At 34.2% G+C, this 21,602-nt stretch overlaps 2 protein-coding genes across 4 annotated transcripts; both read right to left on the bottom strand.

Moving 5' to 3' along the window:
• Positions 1-8: 8 nt before the first annotated feature.
• On the bottom strand, positions 9-19,339 carry LOC103501283 (uncharacterized). 3 transcript variants are annotated; one of them, XR_007821837.1, is made up of 4 exons: positions 19,082-19,339; positions 1,753-3,992; positions 1,603-1,632; positions 9-404 (listed from the first exon to the last, which is right to left on the bottom strand). XR_007821837.1 is itself a non-coding variant. In XM_051086448.1 (3 exons), exon 1 carries the CDS (start codon positions 3,935-3,937, stop codon positions 1,790-1,792), a length of 2,148 nt encoding a protein of 715 aa, XP_050942405.1. In that variant the 5' UTR covers positions 3,938-4,224; the 3' UTR covers positions 9-404; positions 1,603-1,632; positions 1,776-1,789. The 3 variants fall into 3 exon arrangements, 1 of the variants encoding a protein (XP_050942405.1); XR_001764300.2 differs by lacking the exon at positions 19,082-19,339 and having other exon boundaries at positions 1,753-4,224; XM_051086448.1 differs by lacking the exon at positions 19,082-19,339 and having other exon boundaries at positions 1,776-4,224.
• On the bottom strand, positions 14,005-19,087 carry LOC107991956 (uncharacterized). The gene is made up of 2 exons (XM_051086452.1): positions 16,700-19,087; positions 14,005-14,391 (listed from the first exon to the last, which is right to left on the bottom strand). Exon 1 carries the CDS (start codon positions 19,023-19,025, stop codon positions 16,884-16,886), a length of 2,142 nt encoding a protein of 713 aa, XP_050942409.1. The 5' UTR covers positions 19,026-19,087; the 3' UTR covers positions 14,005-14,391; positions 16,700-16,883.
• Positions 19,340-21,602: the final 2,263 nt, after the last annotated feature.

Here is a 21,602-nt window from a genome sequence, read left to right as displayed (position 1 = left end):
AAAAAAAAGAAAGGAAAGAGGTGTGGATATATGATACAACAACTCATAAAACAGAATAACGCACAACACAATATCCTCCAGGCTAAGTTACTCTAACAACATAGTAAGCTATTACATGTCCGATAACATTCAGACATGACTGAGACTCCAGCAATATTTTAAGCCATTACAACCAAGAATATCAATGTCATCAAGTGCCAAGAAGTCAAGAAGAAACACCATTCAAAAGAAACGTGAGAACTGTTTAAACCAAGAAGTCTCTTTATCAAATTAATAGAGCGAGAAGGCATTGCCATGCATGGGGTCTCTCAATGCAGACGATAATTTAAAGGCCCCTGGCAGTTGTCCCCGTACCAACTTTTGTTCCACTGAATCAAATCTTCACTATCAAATGCCCTTTTAAGCTACAAAACAACAGAAAACGAGGGGCACTTCCAGTCAGAAACAAGGTTAATGGCGTCCTCTCCTATTGATAGTTAGTATATCAACATATATAAAAGCAACAAAAACCTATGTAGATAGTAACTGACAACTGAGAGTAGATGAGCCTGATTTGACATCGATCATCTAAAATGATTAACTTGAAATGTTTTGTTTAGAATAGATTAGGTAAGTCCAACAATCTCAGCATCCCAAGGCCAACGCTTGCATGGATTACACCCTCAGCAGCACGACTCTAATGTTTACATCTGTGTATTACACCGAACTTGGTGGTAGCAGCATAAGGCCAGATCGATTAAGCTAAATGGAAAACTGCCAAATCAAACTGACTAAACCATCGGTTTATAGGTTCAGGGACGGTTCAATTAGTCATCAGTGCATTTCAGCTCTGTTTTTCCTTTTTGCTTTGTACTTTGTGTTTTGGGCAGTTCAGCTTCAGTTCAGCAATCAAACCAAGGCAAACCAAAATGATTGCGCCTCAAGAACTTATTAGAATTAAAGAAACTAATCAGTCTAATCTTGTACTTACAACTTTAGAGAGATAATTACTAACTTCCCAGAACAGAACTATATTAACCTTTTAACTTTTCCAACCTCCTAAAGTATGGAATATTTCATTGAACTAATCTTTCAAAACTATATATCACAAAGTAAACATACTTTTAAAATTTAATGTGAAAAACATTAAAAACAAAAGTATGAAAAAAAATAATTTAAAAGATCTAATAGAAGTGTCCAAAGTTCCTATTCAAGTCTATGCCTAATTCTTTAACTATTATTTTAGAAAATGCAAATGTTAATGGTTCCATATCTTTAGTGACTTAATATAGCATAGCATCAACTAATGCTAACCGAAATGGAAATACAAGAACTAGTGGTGAAAAATGACAACAATAGAAGGTACAACCTATGGTGATAAAATCAACAATTATATTAATTCGAAGGACCAAAAATTTACCAATGCCGCAACATTTTTTTATAGGAAAGAATAAACTTCAATGGAGCAACAATGGAGTAAGTTTTTTATAGAACAAGTTCATCAATTAGCATGATCATATTAAAAGACCTTAGAACATAACAATTCTACCAAATAAAGCATGGAAATCTACCAAAATTTAATATTGAAAATTTGGTAAAACGAAAAGAATTGTATGAGCTTACTTATTTTCTGCACCAAATCAGACCATGCTCCTGCAGGTAGAAGACACATGCTGAAGTTCAGACAATAAACAGCATAGGCAAAAAGGTAATGATGAAACAAAGAGCCCAGAACATCACATAGAGAACCCAAATGAACATGGAAAGCCATACTCTATAGAGTTTAAAGCATGTACGCTGAATGGTTCAACTATTCAGAAGTAAGCCTCCGCCTCTTCCCATAATCAGCATCTCTGGATCTTGAACGACTTTCTTCTTCTTGTGATAAACGGGACTTGCTATGACTATGAGTCCTTGATGACCGTCCCCTTTCCCAATCCTCATCATGCTCTGGTTCCCGGTCTCTGTACCTATGATGGTCAGAATATCTTTCCCTATCATCCTTATACCTATCACGGTCACGGTCCCTTTCACGTTCACGATCACGTTCATGATGGCCACGCTCATAATCTCGGGATCGTTCTCTATCCCTATCTCGATCCCTATCTTTATCCCTTTCACGCCCTATATCTCTATCATCACGAGGCCTTCTATCTGGCCAGTCATGGTCAGGTCCCGGATCTTTTTCTTTGGACCTCTCTCTATCATATCCAACGTCTCTATCATCTCGATACCTTCTATCAGAAGACTGTGACCAGTCCCTTTCAGAGCCTCTATCTTTCTCCTTTGCAGAATTTGCCCAAGGCCCTCTTTCATGACTGCCTTCCCCATAATGCTGGTCAGAACCAGCTTCTTCTCCATAACTAGACTCGCCAGCTCTCCCACCACCTTGCTCTTCACTGCCCCATCCACCCATACTAGGATCAGACCACATTCCCATATTAGGCCCATCAACACCCGATGTTGGCATCATCCCCATTCCATTCATAGGCATACCTCTTCCAAAAAATGCTGGGTTCACATGAGGAGCTACACCAGGAAGGCCAACACCCCCGACAGGAGGAAAGGATGACAAAATTCCAGAGAAAGGGGGAGCCGGAGCTCCAGGAAAACCACCATATGTACCCATTCTTCCTATGGGTGCACCAAAAGATGGATCAAAACCTTGACCCATCATTGACTGCGGATGCAATAAAGGAGGGGTAGCACCAATTCCTTGGCCAAATCCATTTCCACCATTTCCCATTATACCTCTGCCACCGATCCCACCACCCCTACCCCTCATTGGGCCAGCTGGTCCTCGACCACCCATTCCATGAGCATTACCCCTTCCCCAATTACCTCTCCCAGAACCTCTATTGTTATCACCACCTTGATAGTTACCACCCGTTGCAATACTACTTCCACCAATTTTACCTACAGCATCATTAGGAGCTCTCCTTGCTTGAGGATTAGTAGCTTGGGCTATCTGTTGGTTCCTGTTAACTTGGGCTTCTCCCATCTTCTTAACACTAAACGGTGATGCATATGCAACTACACATGGACGTCCATTAAAGATATGTCCATTCATTCCCTCCTTGCAAGCTGTGGCAGCAGAAGGATCATAAAATTCAACCTGGCAGTAGCCTTTTGATTTTCCACTGGCTTTCTCGTCATAAAACTTGACCTCCTTCAACGGACCATACTTACAGAGTTCCACCTCAAGCTCCGCATCTGTAGTCCACCAATGTAAATCACCAACAAACAAAACTGTTCCACCGCTACCTCCCCCTGCACTCCCTACATTACCGAACCCATTTCCACCGACCCCATTGACATTAACTCCACCACCTTGCCTTAGCAGACCTTCATTTTCTACACTCCCAGGATTTCCTAAGACTCCGCTCTGAGGTGGCTGGTGATGGTGCTGCGGCTGTGGCTGCGGCTGCAGCTGTGGCTGTTGCGGAGCCTGATGCCCAGCTACGTTATTGCTGCTTCGCTCCTCCAACTCAATGGGTTTACTCCCTTGCCCTAATTCAACCCTAATCCCAACTCCGCCACCTACAGGCGGCCCCGATCCCGCCCCACCTCTGATAGCCATCTCATTTGTTCTTAAATCTGGAATCTGGTTGTAACCCTCTGTTACTCTCTCCGAAACAGTATGCCCACCGGCATCTCCTAAACCAGTAACTTCAGTCGCACCTCCACCGATACCAGGTATGGAAGCACCGGAAGTGGGTGGTACAGGTGCAGGAGGCTCCATCTTGGGTTCCTCCTCCCTCTTGAATCCCAAACCATCGTTCTTCCTCAACGACTGAAGGAACCCCTCCCCAACATTAACATCGTTATACAGGTCCTCGTATTCATCCTCATCTTCGCCCAAGAAACCATCATCAGCAACGGCTGAAATGGCCTCGTTCCGATGGAACTGATCAATCTGATCCACACCCTCACCGAACCCACCCTCTCCTTCATCCATCTCTGCCTTCTTCAACGACGTGCTCTAAAGATTCATTCAAATTCAGAAATTGAAGGCAGGCAACATCAGAAAGTCGATCAAATCACTAAGGAAACAAATTTCAAAGTAAGGAAGGGAAGTAAAAAGTAAGAGATGAAAGCCCCAATTAGGGGAGAACTGGAGAAGAAAAGAGGAAGAAGAACGCACAAAGAGGAGAGAGAAAGAAACCCTAATCTCGAACTGCGCGTGGAAATCCTGGCAATTTCTTCCTCATCATCTCCTCAATTTGGTTTTTTCTCTCTTTTTTCTTTTTTTAATTGTATTTCTACGAATAAGTTTATTTAGAGATTTAGTCTAGATTTCTTTTTTTCCGTTTTATTTTTTTATTTTTTATTTTGTAATCTAACTAAATAAATTATCCACTTTCTATATATATATATATATATATATATATATTGCATTCAAACTCGTTTTAGTTTGTAATTAATCTAACTAAACAATTTATTTAAATCAATTCCGATTGAGTTTAAATTCTTTTATAGATTATATTTTAAGGAAACTTTTGTAAATATAATAAATTATTAATATATTTTACACCAAATTCATAAAATCAGTTATTTTTTAAATATTTCAAATTTATCCTTCCATCTTTTTCTCTTAATAATCTTTCTTCCTTTACTCTTCTTTGTTTTTATGCTGCAAATTTTTTTTTTTTCTTTTCCTCTTTCTTTTTTATGTTCCAAATCTGATTTCTTTTATCGTCTTTATTTTTTTCTCTTCTTTTGGCTCCGTACATTTCTTTTTTATTTTCTTTATCTTTTTTTATGTCGTTTAGATTTGGATAATCAAATCTGATTTCTTCTCTTCTTTTTCCGCTGCGTGCATCGTCTTTCTTCTTTTCATCCTCTTTTTTACATCGTTTAGATTTGTGGTGGTAACCAAATCTAAATGATCGTGTATAAAAAGAATCTTGAAAAAAATCGGGTCGTGTATCAAAGAATCTTGAAAAAAAATAAACTATCACGTAAACAAATCTAAATAATTGTGTACCAAAAGAATCTTGAAAAAAATCGTTTTAAAAGAATTAAAAAAAATTGTTTAGCTAAATCTAAATGATCGTGTATCAAAAAATCTTCAAAAAAATAAACTATCATGTAAACAAATCTAAATGATTGTGTACCAAAAAATTTTGAAAAAGATCTTTTAGCTAAATCTAAACGATTGTGTTCCAAATTTTGAAAAAAAAATCGTTGCGTAATCAAATCTAAATGACCAAATCTAAATGATTATGTAACCCAATTAAATGATCGTTTAACCAAATTAAACGATAGAATTGAAAAAAATAAATTAGTCAAATCTAAACAACCACATTTAAACAATCGTGTACCAAACAATAGCTAAATTTAAACATTTGTATACCAAATATATTACACGCGTTGTACCAAATATATTACACGTGTTGTTGACGGGGCATTTTTTGTATTTTCCATTGTGAGTCGGTGAGCTTTTTTCGTTTTTAGAATTGTTATATATAGTGTAAATACTTTTCCGCTTTGTTATATTTTTTTAAAAGACCCCTATATTTTATCTTTTATTCATTTGTCTCTAATTTATTAAAATTTATAAATATATTTTTTATAATTAAAAGAATATGATTGTTGAACCATTTTTTAATAATGATCTCTAATGTAAACTAAAATGTTTGTATCAATGTTTTACATTCTTTTAAAAACTAAAAGAAAATCAATGTGTTCCACAACGCAGACTTCAATGATTTCGAGTTAGTTTTTATCGTTAACTCTAAACTCTATGTTGCTCTAACTGCTCTTGATTCTTTTGTTCTTGTTAGTACTATTGTAGATCTGATACCTTTGCAGGTGCTTCATAATACAGATATTCATTATGAAACTTCGGACACTTCCTACAATGTCTTCTCCTTTTTATCCTGGACATAACCCATGAGCAAGATTCTACTCATTCTTGCTTAGTGCTAGGTTCATGTTCCTTCATCCTCATTTTCTAGAAGTGTTTGAAGTAGAATTCTTTTCCAAACATTTCAGGGAGCACATCCCAATTTGGATTTGCTTCTTTGGTTAACTTCTCCTTATTGTATTCTACCATTCCCTAGCCTCTTCCTATAAGATAGACTCTACTAGCCTAACCTTTTGATCTTCCAAACAACCTATGATCTTGTAACTTTCCCTTACTCTATTGATCCATTCCTCAACTTCGGTTGGAAAGATAAATCCCTAAATATGTCAACCCCGAATATCTCTAGTTCTCCACTAGTGAATTTATTCCTATGTTCCATTAGGTCTGCAAGTGACAAGAATTTCTTTTTCTTAGTAGCTTTAACATTAAACTGTAAACAAAACTTTACTTATAAAGCTTTTGACAAGATTGTTTCCCAGTTGCTGCTTACATACTTTGCCTAATAATCTATTGTTCTAAGTTGATTCCATATGAGCTAGTAGGGTAACCTAATGCACCTATGGATCATGGGCTCCAACGATATGAGATTAACTGGCTAAACTCTTTCCGACCGAGCTAATTAATATTCGTTAAGATTCCGCGTTTATAGTAAGTTGTGGTTGAATATTGCTGCTGATATGAGGAAATGCAAGATCTACGTGTTTGATTAGATGCCAAATTATGTTGAGAAGAAACTTGTTGATCAAGCTCTTGAAATACCTGCACGATGCATCGTCTCACTCGCAACTGCAATTGGAGTGGACCTCCATTCAAAAAGATTTAAATATGGCCCTTGGCCAGTACTCAGATCAACTACCACATTGCAGAAAGGGTGTTCATTGGATTGTGACATTTTTTGTTCTAAATTTATTGAATGCCTTCTAACAAATGCTGATCATGATTGTCTAACTGTCAAAAACATGAAACTGTTTAGACAACAGTATGTACTGGAACTTTAGGCAAATAAATACTTTTGGTAAATAAATATATATTTGGTTCTTTTACTTTTGAGTTAATGTTTGTATTCGTTTAGATACATATCACAAAACAATTGTATAAAAATATAAAAACATTCGTGTACAGAAATACTCATCGCACATATATCTTTAAGCGATCGTTTAGTAAAGTCTAAACTATCTTCTTAATAAAAATAAAAAAATATTAAGCGATCGTTTAGTAAAGTTTAAATGATCTTCTTAATCAACATAAAAAATATTAAGCGATCGTTTATATAAACCACACAAATATCTAAAAGAATATTAAGCGATTTCTTAACGTACAAGTGAAGAATATTAGGTGATCATTTATATGTATCACACTAATGTAAAAGATCGCGCATATATATTTAAGCAATCGTTTAGTAAAGTCTAAACAATCTTCTTAATAAAAATAAAAAATATTAAGCGATCGTTTCTATAAATCATACAAATATCTAAAAGAATATTAAGCGATTTCCTAACGTACATGCGAAGAATATTAAGCGATCGTTTATATGTATCACACTAATGTAAAAGATCGCGTATATGTATTTAAGCGATCGTTTATATATCTAATGTCTAAACGATATCAACTCTCCATCAAATTTAATATCAAACGTGTATACATAATAAAGAAAAAAAGATAGTATGAATTTTCATTAATTGTTCAAACCTTGCCTTGCTTACAAGTCCTACTATTATGTCCTTTACGATTACAATTGGAACATTTGGTTGAACTATTAAATTCCCCGACAGATGGAATTCTTTGTTTTCTTGGTCTTCCAGCCTGCCTTTTAAAGACTGGAGGTAATATTTTCATGACAGAATCTACAACTCTCCAATCAAAATGAGATCCAACAGGTTGAATACAACCATTGTATGTTTCTGACAGTGTTTCTCTATAATAAAACTCAGATACATAAGAATAGGTATCTAAATTAAGCATTCGTAGAACAACAAGAGCATGTGCACAAGGAATTTCTTCAACATCCCATACTCGGCAACTACAACATTCCACGTTTAACTTCACAATAAACTGTTGATTTCCATTCGTTACTTGGTATTCAGTTGTACTTATTGGATCAACCTAATACATAACACAAATAAAGACAATTAATAACATAAGAAGAAATAGATTCCAATCTCTGTATACATCAGATATATATAGATATTAATCTATCAGTGCCTATCTGAGATAAATTGCTATCTTTATCTATTGGATAGACAAAGCTAAGATAGCAATCTATCTCTAACTGTTCGAGAAATAAATAAATAAATAAATAATCTTAACAATAATCTTCTCGACTTTTCATGTTCTAAACGTAAAATGTTCTCAGCCCAAGAAGTCAAATGACTCTTCATTGTAGAAGCAACTTTACTTCGTTCATAAAACCACTTTTGCAATACATACCTAATTGAACAAAGCATCGTTGCCACAGGTAGTTCTCTAAGATCTTTAAACTCAGAATTTACACTTTCTACACAATTTGATGTCATCATTTTATACCTTCATCTACGTGAATATGCCCGAGACCACTTCTCAAAACCAACACTACTAAGATAATCTTTAATATTTGAACAAACAGACTCCATGCATCTCATGTGGTACTCAAATTCTTCAACAATGTAGGCATAAGCACAGCTAAAGAAATACTTATCAAGTAATGGATCCTTAAAATGGAGTTTCAAGTTACTTAAAAGATGTTTTGTGCACACACAATACTCAACATCAGGAAACACTCTTAAAACTCCTTTGGGGATGCTAAGATGCCTATCAGAAACAATGACTAAATTAGCTCACTCTTAAAAACTACTTTGTATCTTCTCAAAAAACCATATCCATGATGCATCATTTTCATAATCTACAATGGAAAAAGCAAGGAAGATTTGATTGTTACCATCTTGTGATGAAGTTGTTAATAGGATGCCACCAAACTTACACTTCAAAAATGTCTCATCAACAGAAATAATAGGTCTACAATATTACCACCCCTCAATTGATGCACCAAAAGCCATAAAACAAAACTTGAAATGACCACAATCATCCATTTCTAAAGCAGTGCATGTACCTATAGTAATTTAAAACACATTTCTATCAGCACAAACAAAAAAGAACAGAAAGAATATCAAAGATGCCAATATTGGTCTATCTAGATAGACTGTGATATTAGTCTATCCACATCTATTTGCAAATCAATTTAAATTTGATATAAAAAATTGATCATACCTGGGTTAGATTCAACCAATTTATCAAAGAATCTTGGAATCAATGTATACGATTCAACTATGTCACCGTGTAATATCTTTACCATATGTTCTTTTGCCCTCCAAACTTTCTGGTAACTTATATTAACTCCAAGATTTGTACGAGCCTTATGCACAATCTCTTTAGGAATGGAACGATCAGTAGACATGAATCTAAAATCATCTATCAAACAATTGCTAATTACTATTGAAGAAGCTTGCATGTGAGAACTTTGGACAGTACTCAATGAACAATCATGCTCAGAAGCGTATTTTTGTAGCATCCACAAATCACTCTTCTTATAATGAAATGACCTTACATACCATTTGCAGCCTTCTTGCAGACATCTAAATTCAAGAGACCTCAAATTTGATACTGTAGTCTTAAATTGAAAGTTGTTCTTCACTGCTATTATGCAAAAACACTTTGAAAGCACTTCTTTACTTTCAAATAAACTTTTTTCCTTCAAATCAGAATAATAAGAGATGTTTCTTATAACTTCATCATTTGAAACAAAAGAAGAAAAACCTATATTCAGTGACATATCAACATTCTCTCATACAATACTAGATGAAGAAGACGTTCCCAAACAATCAACACTTACATGCGCAACTAATGGATGTCTACTAGTTGCATCTTTAACAAAAGCTAAATACCAAGCAACATCATTGTCCTTCTTTATCGGCACCACAGTTTAAATATTACTTTTACCAAAATCAAGTAAAACAGATAATTCTATTGATTCATCCAATTCAAGTTGTTCACATATCAAAGAAACCAAAGAATTAAAGCTGACTCGCATATCTACCAAAATTCCGAACATTGAGTAATTCTCATAAACATTGCAGTCATTCCATTGACCTCTATAAAAACAACAATAGGAATAGACATTCTAATCTGAAAAAAAAAAAGAAAATATAATTAAGTATTTAGATGAATAAGAGAATACTAAACAATCGTGCAAAGAAGTTAATAAATATTAAACGATCGTTTAACACAAATACATGATCGTATATAATAAATTAAACGATCATTTAAAGACATTGATCGTTTAAACCATCGTGCAAAGAAGTTAATAAATACTAAAAAATCGTTTAACACCAATACACGATTGTTTACAGACACTAATCGTTTAAACCATCATGCAAAGTAGTTAATAAACACTAAACGATCGTTTAACACAAATATACGATCGTATATAATAATTAAACGATCGTTTACATTTAAACCATCATATCCAATTTGATACACGATCATTAAAAGATATTGTTCGTTTAAACCATTTTATTGAAATTGATACACGATTGTTTTTAAACGCTCATCGTTTAAACAATCGTATTGAATTTGATACAAAATCGTTTAAAGATGCGGATCATACAAAATATTAAAAATTTTCGTGTTCATAAAGATGAACGATCGCCTTCATATAACAAAACGATTGTCTGTATATTGTTAAACGATCATGTTGAAAGAGGCAAACGATCAAGTAATTCAATGAATATTATTCTGAAAAACTTTAAACTATCGATCTTCATAATGATTTACACATCTTACAGTGATTCTTAAAAGTTCAAAACAAAATAAAAAACCTTAAATTCTTACAAACAACAAAAAACTCAAACGACATTCATATTGAAGTATGAATTCTTAAATCAACTTAATCAGTAATCAAAACCTTCAGCGATCTTCATAACCAAATACAGGATGTCTTACAGTAATACCTACATATGCTAAACATTCTATCTTCACACCGAAATATATAAATTCTGAACGAAATTTTATAATCAACTAAATAGTTCAAAGAAAAATGATATTTAGAATACTCACCGAAACTAGAAAAATTGAGATGATATCAACACAGCAGTATACACGATCTTGATTGTCCAAGATGACAAGAAGAGAAACGATGGTATCGAAGATAATAGATATCAGAGTGAATGTTGTCAAAAATTACGAAAAATAAATCGAAATAGCTCGATTGATCCAGATGAAAGATATAAAAGATGAGATGAATAACTCAGAAACGACGATCGTGAAAAAATTGGGAAGAAGAAGAAAATCAGATTTGAAAGATCGTTATAAAAGATTAAGGGCAAATAAGGAATTCTGAAAAAAAATAATTTACCTTAATGAGCTTGTTATACAGGTCGTAAATAATTTACAGTTTTGTTACATTTATGTACGTTTTCCTTTTTTTAAAAGACCCCTTACATATATGACCTCCATTTTTATCTCAAGTTTGATTTGGAGCTATAAATCTAACTTTTATCCAATATCTCAAAATTAAAATTGGTCATTTTATCTAAAAATTAAAATTGGTGGGTATGGTAGACGCCTCATCTTTATCTCAATTAAAATTTGGTCCAAAATTTTATTAAAAAATCAAATTTAAATTTTTATACTCAAATCAAAGTACTGAGGATAAAACCTTGAACTTTTCTCAAATTAAGGACTGTTCATATTTCAACCCTTATTTCAAATTTAAATCAAACTCATGTACTATATTCATAGTTAGGTTAATTTGATATGTCGAATTGAGAAAAAAAAATGCTCATTTTTGGACTTAAAATTTATTTTTTTTTAGATTCACCCACCCACATATGTGTATAAATCTCGAAAAGGGGCATTTGTTGAATAAGAAATTTTGAAATCAATCACAAATTGTCACGTCATTTACTAAAATAATTTCATTGGGATTAACTAAAAATTGACATGTGTCCAAAATTAAAATTAAAGACAAATTGGTCAATTTCAATGATGTCACATGTCTTTATTATGACAATTAGATCAAATTAATTGTTTTGGTTCAATTAAATATTAGTTACTTGGCTAAAATTCAATTAAGAAAAAAAAGTTTAATTTAGCTCAAAGGCTAAATATGATTCAAACCCATGTGGTTGAATTCATGGTCCAACTAGGCCCAAAGTTCATAAAGACTCACTAAAAAATTACAAATTTTTTACTCTAGAAGACCTAGAGAGAATTCTCCAATGAGCTAGAAGATTCCCCAACTCTTGAAATCGATCGTTCTCAAAGATTGAAACTCTTTTGAAGATACAAGCTTTCTTTTAAGACCCCAAGTATAAGCATCTATCTGAGAGAGAATCAGAAAATTAAATTCTAAAGATCGAACCACATTGCATCAAATTAACATAAATACAACATCAACACAAGTTTAACTCCATGAATCAAATTTCTCCAGAAATCTCATATGAACAGTTATATTTATGAAAATTAACATTTCTTATTCTTCTATTCTTTTTCTTTTGAAGTTTTTAAAAATTATTATTATTATTAGACTTTCTTTCTTCCCTCCTGTGTTTAAAATTAATCTTTGCTTCATTTTAGAAGATTTTGTTTATCTTTTTCTTTTCCTAATTGAAAATTGATTATCTATCTATTGCCAGATTTTTCAATAATTTAGATTAAAATACTAGTTTGTTTCAATTTGAAGTTAGCATTTATGATTAAAAAAACTCATAACCTTGTTCAAATTACTTAAAAGGGACAGAAGTCTATAAAACTTTACTTAAAACCTAGTAAAATAAAAATATCAAATTATTAAACAAATTAACAAATTAACCAAAGAAATGTAGAATAAAAGTTGATTATTTTTCAAACTAATAGTAACAATTAATAAAAGCCATCTAAAAAAGAAAAAAAGTTTGTAATATTTTTGTGTCATCTTGGTGGATTTTAATATACGCTAAAAAACTGTTTTTTTTTTTCTTTTCTTTTTTGTCATTTTGAGCAATACTTTTAGTTAACATGGAAGCTTAATTAGGTAGGTCTTTGATTTTTGAGTGGAAGAATCACACGGAACAGTTCAAAGAGAGGGGCTGGGGCACAGTTGTGCACTCCCTTATAAATTCTCCTTGTTTCGTGAGCCCTTACTAGTTTCATTTAGTCCGCGCTTTTGTCTTGTTCCACTTGCTGGAAAGGATAGAGTACTTGTCAAGTTTTCCAACTACTTATATCTTTCTCATATCTTATTATTCAAGTAATGCACTTCATATCTTCCATTCATAAAGCCCAAAAGGTCTAATGAATGTATAAAGATGTATCTATTTCTTTGTTATGCTTCACAATGTGACAATATTTTGTGAAAAATAAAATTAATAAAGTTTAAGTTGGGTCAAAATATTAATAAAATGAATATAATTATCTGGTTGGTACAAGCTGACAACCAAAAGGATTTATGGTATCCCCACCACACAAAAAAAGAAAAAAAAAACAAAGAAAAAAGGAAAAAAAAAAAAAGAACAGATTAAGAAAACACCAGACAGTATTCAACTAATTTCTTCCTTTCATGAGAAGTGTCACCTAAAAACTCATGTCTAAAGGCGTACACCTAAAAACTCATTCATCTAAAGGCATACTAACACATAATTCCATTAACAACGGAACTAGGAAAAAAAATTATTGTAAATAACAAATCTATCAAAAATATTTACACAATATAATAAAATTTTAAATTCTATCGATAATAGATTTATAAATAGAATTTAAAATTTTACTATATTTATGTCGGTTTATTATTTTGTATTTGAAGTGCTACCAAAACAAATTCTACCAAAACAAATTCTATCAAAACAACCAAACAAATGTCCCAAAAAAGACAAGAAGCTATAAAAAAAACAGCTTTACATGACTACATCTCTAGGGGAACGATAACAGGTTGATACAAGAATAGTGTTATATACAACCTCTGAAAAACTACATCTAGTCATCTGAGAACGTGTACATACAAGAGAGAACTACATCTAGAGAATCGGTAACAGATACATACAACCTTTGAAGGGTAAAGAAACAACTCTAAAAGAATGAGTTAGCTCTACATCTTCACAGTAGAATGACTAAGGTGTGGTATCAAAGAAAACAAAAGGAAAAAAAAAAAAAAAAAAAAAGAGGTGTGAATATATGATACAACAACCCATAAAACAAAATAACCCACAACACAACATCTGCCACACTAAGATACTCTAACAACATAGTAAGCTATTACATGTCCGATAACATTCAGACATGACTGGGACTCCAGCAATATTTTAAGCCATTACAACCAATTATATCAATGTCATCAAGTGCCAAGAAGTCAAGAAGAAACATCATTCAAAAGAAACGTGAGAACTGTTTAAACCAAGAAGTTTCTTTATCAAATTTATAGAGCGAGAAGGCATTGCCATGCATGGGTTCTCTCTAGGCAGACGAGAATCAGAGGCCTCTGCTGTCGTCCCCAAACCAACTTTTGTTCTACGAATGGAATCCGCTGTCCTTTTAAGCTACAAAACAACAGAAAACGAGAGGTACTTTCAATCAGAATCAAAGTTAATGTCGTGCTCTCCTATTGATAATTAGTATATCAACATAAAGCTACAAAAATCTATATAGATAGTTACTGAGAGTAGATGAGACAGTTTTGACATCCAATGTCTAAAGTAGAATTAACGCTAAATGTTTTGTTTAGAAGAAATAAAACTTCATCCCTCGATCAGATAAAAGTGAGAAAGAATAGAGCTTCAGAAAATGAAAATAATCATTTAAGCTCAAACAAAAGAATTAAGCAACTTGTTCTTTATTTAGGCAATAATACAACCAAGGTTACCGCAGTGAGAACAAGATAATTCAAACGGTAAGGGAGCATGGAATCCTATGAAGCATGAACAATGTAGCTTCAGGTGCTTTTTTCTTTTAATTGAAACAAAACACTTCCATGGAGAAAAATGGAAAGAACACAAGGACATACAAAAACCAAGCCCACAAAAAAAGGAACCAATCATACAAAAGATTGTTGTAGAAAAATATTTGGTCTTTATTAGGCTTCATTTTTTTGCCCAAAGGAAAAAATGAAGCCTAATAAAAACCAAATATCACTAGGCTCCATATGTTATTGATCCTTTCCCCCAAATATTCCATATTTGAGCCGAAGATTTCGTATATGGCAGAATGAGCATATTCATATCTCCAAAGAATGTGTTCTATGTCTTCCACCGCCTTCTGAGAGCTGATCCAAAGTGTTCACGATCCATGTAAAGTTTGCTAAAGAAAGAACCTCCGCTTTACTAGGGATCTTAATTCTCCAGAGTCAAAAAAAAAAAAAAAAAAAAAAAAAAAAAAAAAAAAAAAAAACTCACTAGAGGGAGAGGGTGACATGACCGTACTCTTCCTCATTCCAACCCATCATGTTCTTGAATAGTTACTGTTAAAAGAAGTTTACAAGACAAGCATGGAGACCACTATGGTGGTATTTTGGAATGATTAGAATGGATGTCTCCCTCCCTAGGAAGGAAAATAGAAAAACAGTTGGATCATTACTTGATAAGCTTGGTGCAACATCTTCCTTGCCAAATTTGTTTCAAGGGTGTCAAAGAGAAATTGTCCAGCAAAGGTAAATGTTTTAGACTAGTTGATATTTTTTGAAAGCTCAAACCCGCAGCCCAAGCCCAGTGTTTATATCTACGTGTTCGTGTATTACGCCCAACCTAGCAGCCTAAGCCCAGTAACATCAAAATAGATCAAACCAAATGGTAAATCTCGAATCAAACCAACTAAGCCATCAGTTGATAGGTTCAAGGGCAGTTCATTTAGCCTTTTACTTTGCACTTTGTATTTTTGGCGGTTCAGCTACAGTTCTTCAATCAAACTAAGCCAAACCAAATTGATTATCCCTTTCGATCTTGTTAGAATTATAAAAACTAATCTAGATCTAGAACTTACAACTTTAGAGAGAAAATTAGAAACAAAAGGGTAATGACAAATTTTCCAGAACAAAACTACAATTAGCCTTTTTACTTCGTACTTTGTAGTTTTGGCTGTTCAGGTTCAGTTCTTCAATCAAACTCAGCCAAACCAAATGAATTTTCCCTCTAGATCTTGTAAGAATTCGAGAAACTAATCAGTCTAATCTAAAACTTACGGCTGTAGAGATAAAATTAGAAACAAAAGGATAATGACAAACTTTCCAGAACAAAACCATATTAACCTTTTAATTTCCAACGTCATAAAGTATGGCATATTTCGTCATATCTATCACATAAGATTTCAAAACAAAATATCACAGAGTAGCTTTCAAATTTAGATGTGAAAATCCAAATGTATGAAAAATTAAAACAATTAGAAATATCTAATAGAAGTCTCCAAATTCCTGATCATGTCTGTGCTTAATTTATTATTATTATTATTATTATTATGTTATATAATGTAAATGTTAATGAGCCCATATCTTTAGTATCTTAATCTAGAATGGCATCAACGGATGCTATCCTTTATAATTATGAAATGGAAACATAAAACTAGTGGTAAAAATGAGGTCTGTAAAGAATACCAAACAACAATAAATGGTAAAACTATGGTGATAAAATCAACAATGATTATAATTCTAAGCACCAAAAATCTACAGTTTCTGCAATTTTATATTAAAGAAAAAATTTCATTAGAGCATCAATAGAATAAGTTTTGAACAAGTTCATCAATTAGCATGATCATATTCAAAGACCTTAGAACGTCACTAATGTATAAAACAAAGCCTGCAAATCTACCAGAATTTAGTTTTGAAGAATTGGTAAAAGGGAAAGGCTTGTATGAGCTTACTTTTCTTGCACCAAAAATGACCATGCTCCTGTAGGTAGAAGTCATACGTGAAGTTCAAACGATAAACAGCATAGGCAAAAAGGTAATGATGAATCAATGAGCCCATAACATTGAAGAGAGAACCCAAACGAACATAGAAAGCCATACTCTATATAGTTTAAAGCATGTATGCTAAAGGATTCAGCTATTCAGAAGTAAGCCTCCGCCTTTTCCCATAATCAGCATCCCTTGATCTAGAACGATTTTCTTCTTCTTGTGATAATCGGGATTTGCTATGAGTTCTTGATGACCGTCCCCTATCCCAATCCTCCTCATGCTCTGGTTCCCGGTCTCGGTATCTATGATGATCAGAATACCTGTCCCTATCTTCCTTGTACCTATCTCGATCACGATCCCTGTCACGTTCACGATCACGTTCATGATGGCCACGCTCATAATCTCGGGATCGTTCTCTGTCCCTATCTCGATCCCTATCTTTATCCCTTTCACGCCCTATATCTCTATCATCACGAGGCCTTCTATCTGGCCAGTCATGGTCAGGTCCCGGATCTTTTTCTTTGGACCTCTCTCTATCATATCCAACGTCTCTATCATCTCGATACCTTCTATCAGAAGACTGTGACCAGTCCCTTTCAGAGCCTCTATCTTTCTCCTTTGCAGAATTTGCCCAAGGCCCTCTTTCATGACTGCCTTCCCCATAATGCTGGTCAGAACCAGCTTCTTCTCCATAACTAGACTCGCCAGCTCTCCCACCACCTTGCTCTTCACTGCCCCATCCACCCATACTAGGATCAGACCACATTCCCATATTAGGCCCATCAACACCCGATGTTGGCATCATCCCCATTCCATTCATAGGCATACCTCTTCCAAAAAATGCTGGGTTCACATGAGGAGCTACACCAGGAAGGCCAACACCCCCGACAGGAGGAAAGGATGACAAAATTCCAGAGAAAGGGGGAGCCGGAGCTCCAGGAAAACCACCATATGTACCCATTCTTCCCATGGGTGCACCAAAAGATGGATCAAAACCTTGACCCATCATTGACTGCGGATGCAATAAAGGAGGGGTAGCACCAATTCCTTGGCCAAATCCATTTCCACCATTTCCCATTATACCTCTGCCACCCATCCCACCACCCCTGCCCCTCATTGGACCAGCTGGTCCTCGACCACCCATCCCATGAGCATTACCCCTTCCCCAATTACCTCTCCCAGAACCTCTATTGTTATCACCACCTTGATAGTTACCACCCGTTGCAATACTACTTCCACCAATTTTACCTACAGCATCATTAGGAGCTCTCCTTGCTTGAGGATTAGTAGCTTGGGCTATCTGTTGGTTCCTGTTAACTTGGGCTTCTCCCATCTTCTTAACACTAAACGGTGATGCATATGCAACTACACATGGACGTCCATTAAAAATATGTCCATTCATTCCCTCCTTGCAAGCTGTGGCAGCAGAAGGATCATAAAATTCAACCTGGCAGTAGCCTTTTGATTTTCCACTGGCTTTCTCGTCATAAAACTTGACCTCCTTCAACGGACCATACTTACAGAGTTCCACCTCAAGCTCCGCATCTGTAGTCCACCAATGCAAATCACCAACAAACAAAATTGTTCCACCGCTACCTCCCCCTGCACTCCCTACATTACCGAACCCATTTCCACCGACCCCATTGACATTAACTCCACCACCTTGCCTTAGCAGACCTTCATTTTCTACACTCCCAGGATTTCCTAAGACTCCGCTCTGAGGTGGCTGGTGATGGTGCTGCGGCTGTGGCTGCGGCTGCAGCTGTGGCTGTTGCGGAGCCTGATGCCCAGCTACGTTATTGCTACTTCGCTCCTCCAACTCATTGGGTTTACTCCCTTGCCCTAATTCAACCCTAATCCCAACTCCGCCACCTACAGGCGGCCCCGATCCCACCCCACCTCTGATAGCCATCTCATTCGTTCTTGAATCTGGAATCTGGTTGTAACCCTCTGTTACTCTCTCCGAAACAGTATGCCCACCGGCATCTCCTAGACCAGTAACTTCAGTTGCACCTCCACCGATACCAGGTATGGAAGCACCGGAAGTGGGTGGTACAGGTGCAGGAGGCTCCATCTTGGGTTCCTCCTCCCTCTTGAATCCCAAATCATCGTTCTTCCTCAACGACTGAAGGAACCCCTCCCCAACATTAACATCGTTATACAGGTCCTCGTATTCATCCTCATCTTCGCCCAAGAAACCATCATCAGCAACGGCCGAAATGGCCTCGTTCCGATGGAACTGATCAATCTGATCCACACCCTCACCGAACCCACCCTCTCCATCATCCATCTCTGCCTTCTTCAACGAACGTGCTCTAAAGATTCATTCAAATTCAGAAATTGAAGGCAAGCAACATCAGAAAGTCGATCAAATCACTAAGGAAACAAATTTCAAAGTAAGGAAGAGAATTTAAAAGTCAGAGATCAAAGCCCCAATTAGGGAAGAACTGCAGAAGAAAAGAGGAAGAAAAACACAAAAAGAGGAGAGAGAACACGAAAAGAGGAAAGAGAAGGAAACCCTAATCTTGAATTGTGCGTGGAAATCCTCGCAATTTCTTCCTCATCGCCTTCTCAATTTGGTTTTTTTCTCTCTTTTTTTTTTTTTTTTTTTTTTTTTTTTTTTTTTTTTTTTTTTTTTTTTTTTTTACATTGTATCTACAAATAAGGTTATTTATTGTTTAAGATAAGGGAAATCGTAAAAATATACATTTACAAAAGGGAAACTTAGTGTCAATCTAATGTGTAATAAAGTCGATAGAATTAATCATCTTTTAAATATTTTAGGTCTTTCATCTCTAGTCATTTGTAGCGATTTCGACTTTCTTTTTCTTTTTTTCGATTTCTTTCCATCATCTTTCGTACTTTTCCTCTTCCTTTTGCGATTTATGTAAAAGATTATGTACAAAAAAAAAATAACAAAATCTAAAAAATCGTGTATAAAAAATTTTGAAAAAAAATTATTTAGATTGGAGTAGGCAAATGTAAAGGATCGTGTATAAAGAATTTTGAAGAAAAATTCATTTAGATTGGAGTAGCTAAATGTAAACGATCGGGTAAAAAAAGTAAATGATCGTGTAACAAAATTAAACGATTAAATTGAAAAGATAAATTGTAGTCATATCTAAACAATCGCATATAAATTGTAGTCATATCTAAACGATCACGTATCAAACAATAACCAAATCTAAATGATCGCAAATATATTAGGCGTGCGTTGTTGACGGGGCATTTTTTATATTTTAGGGTCTTTGGGCTTTTTCCATTTTCGGAATTGTTTTATAGGGTGTAAATATTTTGCCACTTTTTTATATTTTTGAAAAGACCCATATACAAAATATTTACATTATGAAATGAAAAACTCCACGTGAGTATGTCAAAGTCTCAATTTTTCATATAAACATAATCAAAAGCTTTAGGTGTCTTTTCAAAAATATAAAAAAAACGGCAAAATATTTACACTCGATAGAATTCTAAAAACGAAAAAAGCCCAAAGGCACACCGTGTAAAATACCAAAAATGTTCGATCAACTATGCTGTCAATAACGGCTCGTAATATATTTGTGATCGTTTAGATATGGTTCAATATATACGTGATCGTTTAGATATGGCTACAACACGATCGTTTAGATATGACTATAATTTATATGCGATTGTTTAGATATGACTACAATTTATAAGCGATCGTTTAGATATGGCTACAACGCGATCATTTAGATATGACTACAATTTATACGCGATCGTTTAGATATGCCTACAATTTCTTTTCAATTCCATCGTTTAATTTTGTTACACGATCGTTCGAAATCTAAATGATTTTTTTTTAAAAATTTGGTACACAATTTTTTTAATTATTTTGGTACACGATCATTTAGATTTCTTTACACGATCGTTTAGATTTATTTATATGATGGTTTATTTTTTTCCTTTTACATGATCGTTTACATTTGGCTACTCCAATCCAAATGTTTTTTTTTTTCAAGATTTTTTATACACGATCTTTTATTTTTTTTACACGATCGTTTACATTTGGCTACTCTAATCTAAATGATTTTTTTTCAAGATTCTTTATACACAATCTTTTATTTTTTTTTACACGATCATTTACATTTGGCTATTCCAATCTAAATGATTTTTTTCAAGATTCTTTATACACGATCTTTTAGATTTTGTTATTTTGTTGTACACAGTCTTATGCATAGTCGTTTAGATTTAATTACCCAAATGTAAACGCGTAAAAAAAAGAAAAGAAGAAAGACGATGGAAAGAAATCGCAGCGAAAAGAAGAGGAAAAGTAGAAAGATGATGGAAAAAAATCGAAGTGAAAAAAATGAAGAGGAAAAGAAAAAAACGATGGAAAGATTAAACGATATAAATAAAGAATTGAAAAATAAGAAAGATGATGGAAAGAAATCGCAGAAAAGAAAAAGAGAAAAGAAGAAAGACGAAATCGTAGGGGAAGACGGGGAAGACAAAATAACATGAATAAGACGAATCACGAGGAAGAAAAGAAATATGGAAGAGCAAACCTAGAATATTTAAAAAATGGCTAACTTGATGGGTTTTATTACACGGACCGTAAATAGTTTAGAGTTTTGTTACATTTATGTAAGTTTCCCAAAACTTTACGTGAATGTTAAATATGATAAAATGTTTTAGAAATTATATTTTTGGAAAAAGAAGAATCTACATTATCCATTTTCTTTTGATAACGATGACACATGCTAAGTGATTTTTGTAATAGTCTTGAATATATTTTTAAGGTAAATTTACATTTTAGATTGTGTTTGGAGGAATAGAAGAATTATATAACATAATCCACATTTGGGGAAGGGTTATCCTAACTCTTCCTCAATCTCTCGATTGTTCA

Source organism: Cucumis melo, chromosome 1 (genome assembly GCF_025177605.1).
Source record: "Cucumis melo cultivar AY chromosome 1, USDA_Cmelo_AY_1.0, whole genome shotgun sequence".
Classification (NCBI taxonomy): domain Eukaryota; kingdom Viridiplantae; phylum Streptophyta; class Magnoliopsida; order Cucurbitales; family Cucurbitaceae; genus Cucumis; species Cucumis melo.
Note: the sequence above shows the minus strand (reverse complement) of the source record. Positions and strands in the feature narration are given on the sequence as shown.